The following is a 12,328-nucleotide window of genomic DNA, read 5'->3' on the forward strand; positions in this document are numbered from 1 at the left end:
GAAAGATTGATAAAAAAGGATGATTTTAGAAGGGGGAAAAAAGAGAAAAAAAAAGGAATGAATTTTCATAAAAGAGACAAGAAAATATGATGATCTTGGAAGGACAAACAGAGACGATCAAGATGGACAAAGAACAGAGAAAAATGGATTGATATAAAAAGAGCCCAAAAGGTTTATAAAGAGGAAAACAAGAAAAAAAACAAGAAAACAAGAAAATGACAACTTACAAACGCCGCTCGAAAACTCACCTCTCTGTTTCTCGTTTTCTGTGAAAGAGAGAAAAGAAAACGCCGATTAGTTTCCTCGTCGCAAACAAAAACAAAAAAAATACTCCAATCCAAAATAAAAAAAAATAAAAAATACACAGTAATCACAACATCAAAATACCATAACAAATTAAGAAAAGAAAAAGAGAGAAAAAATACTAAAACATTTTCTCATGTACGGAAGCAGGGAAATAAAAGCTTGGGAGGAGGGGTGGGGGGGTGAGGGGGGGGTAAAGCGAAGTCAGCTGGTAAGCCTATCCATATGGCTTCCGCTGTTCGTCCTTTCGCCCTCGTGTCCTGTCTCTCTCTCTCGCGGTAGGTTTCCTCTGTCTCTGTCTGTCTGTCTGTCTGTCTGTGTCTGTCTGCTTGTCTCTCATTCTGTCCTTCAGTACTGTCTGGCAGTATCGTTGTCACGTTCGCACACAAAACTCTGGTGTCTAGATTCTCTCCACATCACTCTCATCCTCACTCACGCACTCACTTCACCACCCACTCACTCACCCACCCTCTCACTCACTCACTCACCCACCCTCTCACTCACTCACTCACCCACCCTCTCACTCACACTCACCCACCCTCTCACTCACACTCACCCACCCTCTCACTCACACTCACCCACCCTCTCACTCACACTCACCCACCCTCTCACTCACACTCACCCACCCTCTCTTTCACTCACTCACTCAAACCCACCCCCCACCCATTTAACTCGCTCACACTCAATCACTCACTCACACAATCCCACTCATTCACTCACTCCTCTCCCCCACCCTTTCCGTGCCTGATCCGTATCCCCGTCTACGCATCCGCCCTCCCCCCAGACCCTACCCCCCACACTCCCTAAGGTTCCCCCATCGCTATTATTCTCGTTCAGGATTTGTTTTTGCTCGTCCCTCCTCCTCTCCCGCCCTAAGAATAGAAAAAGGGGGGCAAAGGGTACGTTCGGACATCCAGCCTCGTTCGTCTTGAGAGTTTTGTTGAAGAATTCCACTCTTGAAAACAATAACCATGAATCATAACAGTAAAAAATCACAATTTCAATAACAAAACAAGCAAAAACAAGAACAACAACAAAACAAGAAAAACAGAAACAACAATAATAAAACAAAGTACAAAAACAACATTTATGATAAAACAACAAAACAAAATCCAACAACAGCAGCAACAACAAACAGTACATCCACCTGTCCAGCCAAATTTCAGGCGTCAGAGAACCCCCGTACTTTACCGGCTCCCCCACCAAGGCTGCGCCGCATCCACGCCATACACGTGATCTCGCTCGCCCAAGTACGTCAACATGCAGGCTTACGGAGCTCATCATACAGCACAGTGACGCAACATAAATTACCGTGTTCAGACTACGGTAGAAAAAAAATAAACACGATATAACGAAACCTACTTTGAGTGATCTCTTCATACATGCACATGCACATGCACATGCGCGCGCGCGCGCACACACACACACACACACACACACACACACACACACACACACACACACACACACACACACACACACACACACACACACACACACACACACACACACACACACACCATACCCCTAACTCTTCTAAAAAAAAAAAAAAAGAGGAACGGAAGAGAAATGGAGAGAAAGAAAACGGAAGGGGAAAAATCAAAGAAAACGGCCCGCGTCCGCCCCCCCCCCCCCCGGGACTGGCTTATCACAAGGTCACTCGGCGAAAACGATAAGACAAACTTTTCATTTCCAGCCGTCGCTCAGGCTCCAGATGCAGGGGAGGGGAGAAGAGGGAGGGAAGGGAGAAGGAGTGGAAGGAAAGTGAGGAAAGGGGGAGAGGGGGAGGAGTGGAAGGAAAGTGAGGAAATGGGGACAGGGGGAGAGGGATAGAGGGAGGAGAGGAAAGGGAGAGAGGGAGCGAGGGAGGGGAGGGAAAGGGGAGAACTAGGTAGCGGAAAATGAGGACTGAAAAAATAAAGGTAGAGATGAACGAAAAAGAAAGAAAGGAAGGCACAGGAAGTAAAAAAAAAAATGTTTATATAAAAATAAATAAATAAATAAAATAAAATAAAATAGAAAAGTGCAGCAACAAACATAATTATTCACGCAAAAAAGAAAGGCAAAAAAAAAGGGAAATCACGAAAATGAATAAGAACGAAAGGGAAGGAGAAGATATTCGTAAAAAACTCCTCTACTCCCTCCCCATACACGTACAGGTCGCGTCCAGGTCAAGCTAATTTAATCCCCCCCCCCATCTTCCCCCATACACCCCCTACCCCACAGCACTACCATCTACTCCCCCCACACCCTCCTCATCTACCTACCAACGCATACACGTACTTATCTACCAACCTATTCTTCGCCTTCCTCTTCCTCCATCCATTCCATTTTCCATTATTATTACTTGCTTCCCTCCCTCCCTCACATTCTCTTCCTCCATGGTTCCCTATCTCTCCCTCTCCCCCTCTCCTTTCCTCTTTCCCTCTTCCCCTCCCTTCCTTTTTTCCTTTCTCCTGCTCTTCTTCCCTCCCCCTCCTCCCTTCCCATCCATCTCCTCTCCTTACCCTACACCTTCCCTTCTCCCCCTCCCTCCCTTCCTTCTTCCTCATCACCACCTCCCCCCTCCCTTCCCATCCTCTCTTTTCCCTTCCCCTCCTTCCTTTCTTTCTCTCCTCCCCCCTCCCTTTATCTCCTCTCCCCTTCCCTCCCTTCCCATCTCTCCCCTCTCCCTTCCCTTCCCTTCTTATCCCTTTCCCTTCCTCCCCCTCCCCAACCTTCTCCTCCACCTCCCCCTCCCTTCTCATTATGCCTTCCCTTCCTCTCCCTCCCCTCCACCCCCTTCCCCCTCCCTTCCTCTCCCCTCCCTTCCTCTCCCCCTCCCTTCCCCTTCCCTTCCCCCCTCCCTTCCCATCCTCCCCTTAAGAGGCTATCGCAGCACGACACGTTAATTATCTGGTCAGAATATTCACGAGAGTCCAAATCCGGATACGCGCATTGATTGCCTACACGATCTTTCCCAGATTTTTTTTTTTTTATGTCCACTCTCTCTTTCTCTTTCATTCTATCTCTCTCTCTCTATCTTCCTTTTTGATGGTCTTGTCCCTTTTTTTACTCGAATCTGTTCTTCATACACTCGCTCACTCTCTATCTTTCTCTTGGCTTTTCTCATTCTCACCTATTCCTCTTCTTTGTGGAAACCCAAAAAACCTTGTCCGTTTTCATTTTTTTTCTATCCATATATTCGTTCTGTCTGTCCACATACATTCCTCTGTCCACATGCATATATAGACAGATTCGCATGTCTCTTTCTCGATGTCTGCCTGTCCGTCCACATACATCTGTCTACGTGCCTGTCTCTCTACACCTCAATCTGGCTAGACATGTCTGTCTATCTCTACGCCCGCCTCCCTCCCTGCGTCGGCCAGCCAGCCAGCCTGCGCACCCGCCCTCCTGCCAGCTGGTCCCGTCCTCCCGCGTCCGAGGGCGTGGACGGCAGCGCGGAGACGAAGCCGAGGACAACAAAAAAACAAGAGGTAACCACGAACAAGGACAAGGACAAGGGGGGTGGGGGGAAAGGGAAGAGGGAAAAAATAAATAAAGGATTATTACGACGTTTAATAATAAAAAAAAAAAACTAAATACATCGTGTGCTCGCAAAAGGGAGAGGATTCAGACAACGAATGGCGGAAGAGCGAGAGGAGGAAGAGTAAGAAGCACGAGGCGCCGGATGGAAGATAAGAGGAAGAAGCGAGGAAAGTTAATGGAGAGGTAAGAAGAGAGAGAAGAAGAGAGAAAGAGAGAGAGAGAGAGAGAGAGAGAGAGAGAGAGAGAGAGAGAGAGAGAGAGAGAGAGAGAGAGAGAGAGAGAGAGAGAGAGAGAGAGAGAGAGAGAGAGAGAGAGAGAGAGAGAGAGAGAGAGAGAGAGAGAGAGAGAGAGAGAGAGAGAGAGAGAGAGAGAGAGAGAGAGAGAAGAGAGGCTGCAGAGGAAGGGAAACAGAAAGAAAGCACGAGAAAAAAAAAGACGGAAGAGAAGGCAGAGAAATAAGAAAAAAATAAAAAAATAAACCAAAGCAAATCACAAAACACACACAAACAACAACAAAACAAAAACCGGGAGAAGCCAACGAAAAGAACAAGAACAAGAACAAGAGGAGGCGGCGGCGTCGGGTCGGGTCGGGGCCACCACTGTACATCATCTGGACAAATGTCTACCTAATGACCCGACCCGAACGACATCACCGGGGGAGGGGAGAGGGAAGAGGAGAGGGAGAGGGAGGGAGAGGGGGCGGAGAGGGAGAGGAGGGAGGGAGAGGGAGAAGGAGAGGGAGAGGAAGGGGGAGAGGGAGGGAGAGAGAGAGGGAGCGGGAGAGGGAGAGGGGGAGGGAGAGGGAGGGAGGGGAGGGAGAGGGAGGGAGAGAGAGGGAGAGAGAGAGGGGGAGGGGGAGGGGGCTCGGAGCGGAGGGAAAGAGCGGCCGCCAAGGAGGAGGAGGGAACGCGGCGAAAGAGGAGGGGGGAAAAAAGGAAGATAATGAGGGGAGCGGGAAGAGAGGGGAGGAAAATGGGCGGCAGCAGACAGAGAGAGAGAGAGAGAAAAGTGGGAAGGAAATTGTGAGCCTGAGTCAGTGTGTGTGAGAAGAGAGGGGAAAAGAAGAGAAAAAAAATAAAATAAGAGAAAAGAAAAGAGGGGGAAAATAAAAATGAATAAACTAAGAATAAAACTGAACACGAAAAAAACAAGAATGAAAACCACAAAGAGAAGAAGAGAAGAATTGACAAGAAGCGAACAGAGAGAGAAAAAACACAGATAAAGAGAAGACTTGATAAGAATACAGAAGAAAAACACACAAAGACAAAATCAAAAAGACAAGACCGAAAAACAAACAAAACGAGAAAAGAAACAAATTAAAGAAACTAGAAAAAAAACACAAGACCGAAAAACACAAACAGACAGAAGCGAAAAAATACGAAAAAACACACACAAGAACGAAAAACATACAAAGTGAGAGGCGAAAAAAATGAAAACACACACAAGACCGAAAAACAACACAGCGAGAGAAGCGAAAAGCAGTACGAAAAAGCGACCCCCCCCCCCCCCACCACATCCAATCGATGCCAGAAGACAAAATAAAGGGGACGCATGGCTCGGGCGAGGACAGGCAGAGCTTCCTCCTCAAAGGCGAAAATGAAAAAAAAAAAAAAAAAAAAAAAAAAAGAAGAAAGAAAGAAGAGAAAGAAGAAGAAAAAATGGGAGACGACTGAGATAAGGCACGGAGGCTTGCTTGCTTCCAGGTGTGCGCGTGTGAGTGTGAATGAGTGAGAAGGAGGGAGAGGAAGAGGGAGGGAGAGAAAGGGAGAGGGAGGGAGAGAAAGGGAGAGAAAGGGAGAGGGAGAGAGGGAGAGAGGGAGAGAGGGAGAGAGAGAGGGAGAGGGGAAAGAGAGAAAGGGAGAGGGAGGGAGAGAGAGAGAGGGAGAGGGAGAGGGAGAGGGAGAAGGAGGGAGAGAGAGAGAGAGAGAAAGAGAGAGAGAAAGAGAAAGAGAGAGAGAGAGAGAGAGAGAGAGAGAGAGAGAGAGAGAGAGAGAGAGAGAGAGAGAGAAAGAGAGAGAGAGAGAGAGAGAGAGAGAGAGAGAGAGAGAGAGAGAGAAGAGAGAGAGAGAGAGAGAGAGAGAGAGAGAGAGAGAGAGAAGAGAGAAGAGAGAGGGGGGGAGAGAGAGAGTGAATGTACGTCTGTTCCTGTCTGTCTGTGCCCATGAGTGTATGTATGTATCTACGTATGTGTATGTACGTATGCGTAAGTACATGTGTATGTACGTATGTGTATGTACGTATGTGTATGTACGTACATGTGCATGTACGTATGTACGTGCGCCTGTGTGTATGTGAGTGCGTGCTTGCGCGCGCGTGTGTGTGTGTGTATGTGCGTGCTTGCGCGCGCGCGTATGTGTACATGCGTGGGTGTGCATGTACATGACCTTGTGCACGTGCGCGTGTGGCATCGGATGGGTGGATGAGTGAATAGGTGAGTAAGCAAGAAAGCGCAAGTGCGTTACACACACAGGCAAAAATACAGAAACAAGCGCCGAGATCCCCCGCCGGCGTCCGACGGCATCGAACCCGACGGGATTCGGCCAAGGAGTCCCGGGGCAAGAACGCGAGCGGGAGAGCGAGGCGTCGGGGCGAGCGAGAGAGAGAGTGGCAGGGCGAGAGGCGGGCCGGGCAGGGGAGGCCGGCGGAGTGCTGCTGACGGGACAAGAACCGCGTCGGCAGAAACACGGAAGAAGGGGGAGGTGGAGGAAGGGGGTGGACGAGTGAGAGTGAGAGAAAGAGTGAGAGAGAGAGAAAGAGAGAGAGTGAGAGTGAGAGAAAGAGAGTGAGAGAGAGAAAGAGTGAGAGGGAGAAAGACAGAAAGAGTGAGATAGAGAAAGTGAGAGAGAGAGACAGTGAGAGAGAGAGGAAGAGAAAGAAAGAGAGAGAAAGAGAGAAAGAGAGAGCGGTGATAAGAGACAGAAAAAAAAAAGACGAAAGAAAGCGATAGGAAGAATAGAAACGAGGACAAAAGAAATAAAAGGAAAAAAACAGACGACACGCATCGACGAAACCCAAATCAAGAAAAGAAAAAACACGAAGACAAAAAAGGCAAAAAACAAAGAAAAAAAAACACGAATACAAAAAAGGCCAAAAAAAGCAAAACAAGAAGCAGAAGGAGAAGAAGAAGAAGAATACGAGAAGCGAGAGGACACCGAAGGAGGGAGCAGGGCGGGTGGGCTCTCGTCTCAGCAGGGACCCCTCGCGACATGAACATTACTTACCGTCCTTCCCTGGAGCGTGCAAAGAGGCAAGAAACACAAACTAACATTAGTACTAACATCAAAACATCGCTGGTCAAAGATGTGGGGAGAGAGAGAGATAAAAAAAAATCTATGACAAAAATAATGTATATAAATAGAAAAATAAAAAATATTCTGATTAAAAAAAGTTCTAAAACACTACTCAATTACATCCGCCATGCGAAGATGTTCTACGTGTTAATGAAGAAAAAAAAATAAAAAATAAAAGATAAAATATCAAAGAGTTTCCCCTTTTAGGAAGTCTACAACTCTGACCAATTATCTATTAAAATTTTGCTCTTATTTACACTATGTGCTGGAATGATCATCTACGTTAAAAGTTTGACACTATACAAAAGACATGAATTACAATATCTTGACAAAAAGTTTGTGCAATTTAAAATAAACATTTATCTTTCATAAACATCAGTGGCACAACAAGAACATGGGTTTATCTCTACAAGATAACGTCTTCACTAATGCCAAAAGTAGATTATAATAACTAGACTAATATAAAACAAACAAACAAAAAAGCCTTAGTCCAAAATACAGCTCGCTTCTCGCTTACTCTTTGATTCACTCACTCGCTCGCTCGCTCTCTCTCTCCCTCTCTCTCTCACCCAGGCACTTACTCACCAATTAACGCGCTCACGCACATTCACATTCACATTCACTCTCTGTGTGTCTCTGTCTCTCTTTCACACACACACACACACATACACTTATATTCACAAATAAACACACACACACACACACTTTCATATTTAAACTTAAACAGACCCACACGCACGCACTCACTCTCTCTCTCTCACACTCTCACACACACATTCACACATTCACACATTCACACACATTCGCACATTCACACACACAACCACTCACACACACAACCACTCACACACACAACCACTCACACACACAACCACTCACACACACAACCACTCACACACACAACCACTCACACACACAACCACTCACACACACAACCACTCACACACACAACCACTCACACACACAACCACTCACACACACAACCACTCACACACACAACCACTCACACACACAACCACTCACACACACAACCACTCACACACACAACCACTCACACACACAACCACTCACACACACACAACCACTCACACACACAACCACTCACACACACAACCACCTCACACACACAACCACTCACACACACAACCACTCACACACACAACCACTCACACTCTCACACACCACACCCACACCCACACAACCACACAACCACACACACACACAAAACCACAACCACACACACACACACACACACACACACACACACAACCACTCACACAGCCACACACACAGCCACACACACACACACACACAGCCACACACACACACACAACCACTCACACAGCCACACACACAGCCACACACACTACCACACACACAACCACAATCACACCGCTACTCTTCCCCACCAACCCCACAGACGCCCGAGGCAAGCACAAGAGTACACACTACAAGCAGCAGCGCAAGCAGGGCACAGCGCCGCCCATGTTGCTCTCAGCCGCCCACAAGGACAAGAAGAATGTCAAAACAGCGCCGAGAACACCGGGCGAGGCGACATAAGGACACTCCAGATCGACTCGCATTTATACGGAGTGTGCGGGAGTGTGTGTGTGTGTGTGTGTGTGTGTGTGTGTGTGTGTGTGTGTGTGTGTGTGTGTGTGTGTGTGTGTGTGTGTGTGTGTGTGTGTGTGTGTGTGTTTATTTGTTTGTTAGCGTGTGCGCGCACGTAATGGAAAGCTAGACGTCCACATTCAAGCACTATGTACGTATGAGCAGCTATTAAGACGCAGACGCAGACACACGAGCACACACATACACTTACAGACAGAGATGGACAAACACACACGCGCACACATACACGTACGCACAAAGCAAAAAAAAAAAAAAGATCTTAAAAAAAAGAAGATACGCATCTTTCTCGCATTCTCAGTATCAGTAAAAAAAAATTGGCAGTAAAAAGGTGCTGTCAAGCTACTTCAGTTTTATAAGTATTAATTATAGTTCGGGCGTGTGGAGACTACAGCCGCGAATAGATACAGCAAAGGGAGGAGGGAGGAGGGAGGAGGGAGGGAGGGAGGGAGGGTAAGGATGGGAAGGAAGGGAAAAATAAGGATTATGGAAAATAGGAGATGATGAAGGGAAGGAGAAAAAATTAGAAATATGAAGCGAGAGCAGCTGAGGGAAAAAAGAGAGGGGCGAGGAGGAGGGAAAGAATGATGATGATGATGATGATGATGATGATAAGAAGAAGAAGAAAAAGAGAGGAGAAGGCGAGCGGGAGGTAGAGGAGGGAGGGGAGGGAGAGGAGGGAGAAGAAGAAAAGAAAGAGGACAAGGAGGGAAAGAAGGAGGAAGAGGACGGAAAGAAGGAGGAGGAGAAGAAGAAAAAAAAGAGAGGGGACGGCGAGCGGGAGGGAGAAGAGAGAGAGAGCAGGGAGGGGGTGGGGAGGGAGGCCGGGAGAGGGGGCGTCCACCAAGGTACCACACACACTTACCTTGCTGTTTCTTCTTCCACGGGCGCTGCCACCCAACGTCCCCTAACGAGAGAACCTCGGCTTGTCTCACTCGTGTTTTAGAACAGAAAGGTAGGGTCGTACGCGCACGAATAAGACACACAAAAACAAACAAAGACGAGCGCACACACACGTGTATATATACATATACATACCTACATACACACCACGCTAACCAAACAACAACAAAAACAACATGACTACTGAACATTTGAGCTACGTTATTATTGGTTGTCACATTCCCTCTCTACAGAGTGAATTATAATCATAATTGTGATCCTGTATCTCCCTGAGGATTTAAAACAAATTAAAACAAAAACAGCAAATAACCAATAAAGCACAACAAATAATGATAGCTATACTAGCCATATAACATGAACAATAACAACAAATAATAATAATATCAATAATGACAAGAACAAAAATAACAATAATACCAATAATACTAATAATAACAATAAAAGCCAACAATCATCCCACTCCCCCCAAAAAAATAATAATAACAATAGCAATAATAATAACTGGACGGCGCGTAGCAATAATCATAATAACTATTATAATAATAACAGTAATCATAATAACTATAATAATAATAACAATAATAATAATAATAATAATGATAACAAAAGTAACTGTCCGCGGCGACTGGGCAAGTACGAGGGGGTGGGAGGAGGGGGGAGTGGGAGGAGGGGAGGAGTGGGAGGGAGGGGGAGTGTGTGGGGGGGGAAGCTCAAGGAACGCCCATCAAGGCTTCCTCCTTCCTGCGAATGTCAAGGTTAACGGCGTGTTCCCGATCCGACGCCAGAGATCTAGTTCCAACTGGAGGAGGGGAGGTGGGGGAGGTAGGGGAAGATAGGGGGAGATAGGGGAGGAAGGAGAAGTGGGGTGGGGATGGGAAGAGGTGGGGAGGTGGGAGAGGTAGGGGGAGGAAGAAAAGGGAGGTGGGAGAGAGAAAGGGTAGAGGCAGGAGAGGAAGGGGAGAGACAGGGGGGGAAGAGGAGAGGCAGGGGAGGAAGGGGAGAGGGAGAGGAGGAAGAGATGGGGAGGGGGACGGGGAAACGGAGAGGGAATGGGATAAAAAAAACGCTGGCGAACACACACACACACACAAAGATTGCAGGCACGCACGCAAGCGTACGCACATTACAAACACACCCACACCCACACCCACACACGCACACACACACAAACACACACACCCACACGCACACCCACACGCACACACCCACACCCACACGCACAGACACCTGCACCCCCCTCGCGCGAGCATCACCGGCCCAGCTGGGATCCCGCGGCAACCTCGGCCAACGGAAGAAATCGCCGCCCAGTGTTGCCGAGAGGAAATAGGGCGTGGCCTCAACCCCCATTCCGAACAGACGCGCCAATAGGATCAAAGGCAAAAGTCGGCAAAACCTTTCCGCATTCCGGCAAAAAGAGAGATAACGACATGGTAATGATGATAAAATATAATAATAATAATAATAATAATAATAATAATAATAACAATAACAATAACAATAACAATAATAATAATAATAATAATAATAACAATAATAACAATAATAATAATAATAATAATAATAATAATAATAACAATAATAATAAGTGACAATGATGATAACAATAACAACTATATAATGGTGATGATAATGATTCTTATCCTCGCTCCAAGTAGAGAGAGACTTTACAAACACGTGTCAAAAACTCAAAAACGTGATCGACAAACACTATGACTGGGGAGGGGAGGGAGGGAGGGAGGGAGAGGGAGAGAGAGAGAGAGAGAGAGAGAGAGAGAGAGAGAGAGAGAGAGAGAGAGAGAGAGAGAGAGAGAGAGAGAGAGAGAGAGAGAGAGAGAGAGAGAGAGAGGGAGAGAGGGAGAGAGGGAGAGAGGGAGAGAGAGAGAGAGAGGGAGAGAGAAAGGGACAGAAAGAGAGAGAGAGATTAGAGTGGGAATGTAAACAACACAAAACGACCCGTCACGACAAGGAGAGAGAGAGGGGGGGGAGGGGAGGGGAAGGAAAGGGGAGAGGGCCAAAGGGCCAGCCACGTGACGAGGCCTCGCGCGCCTGACCTGACCTCCGTCCGCAGAGGCGCCCGCCAATCACGCCCGGCACGAACCGATTTCACGTCCTGCCGCCCGCCCACCAAAACAATCCGCCGGTTATCGGGCAGGGCGATCATGGCACCGCGTGTGTTTTACATATTCCGTGAGACTAGACATGGCCGAGGGAAGCGAAGCGAAGAAGAGAAGCGAGGACAAAGGAGAGAAGAGAAGAGAAGAGAAGAGAAGAGAAGAGAAGAGGAGAATAGAAAGAGAAGAGGAGAGTGAAGATGAGAAATATGAGAAGAGGAAAGAGAAGATGAGAGAAGAGGACAGCGAGAGAGAGAGAGAGAGAGAGAGAGAGAGAGAGAGAGAGAGAGAGAGAGAGAGAGAGAGAGAGAGAGAGAGAGAGAGAGAGAGAGAGAGAGAGAGAGACTGCGCCAACCCTTTCAATATCACTCATCACTCATATACGGCCCACAGCACTTTCCAAATTAAAATACGGCATCAATCACATCCCTGCTTTCCCCTAAACAAGGCGTACTATCATATACATATCCTGTACAAACGGACAGACCGACACACCGCCAGACCGACAGCCCGACAGACACAGACACAGACACAGACACAGACACAGACACAGACACACACACA

The 12,328-nt window shown here is 47.2% G+C and overlaps 1 protein-coding gene across 1 annotated transcript in view; it reads right to left on the reverse strand.

The window, feature by feature from the left end:
* Positions 1–12,328, reverse strand: part of LOC113828236 (casein kinase I gish) — a gene marked incomplete in the record, with an annotated part of 94,977 nt that overhangs the window by 63,941 nt on the left and 18,708 nt on the right. Inside the window, 1 exon segment of the mRNA XM_070121198.1 lies at positions 249–266. Within this exon segment, the coding sequence (XP_069977299.1) occupies positions 249–266 (18 nt within the window).

This window comes from Penaeus vannamei, chromosome 4 (genome assembly GCF_042767895.1).
Source record: "Penaeus vannamei isolate JL-2024 chromosome 4, ASM4276789v1, whole genome shotgun sequence".
NCBI classification, from domain to species: Eukaryota; Metazoa; Arthropoda; class Malacostraca; order Decapoda; family Penaeidae; genus Penaeus; species Penaeus vannamei.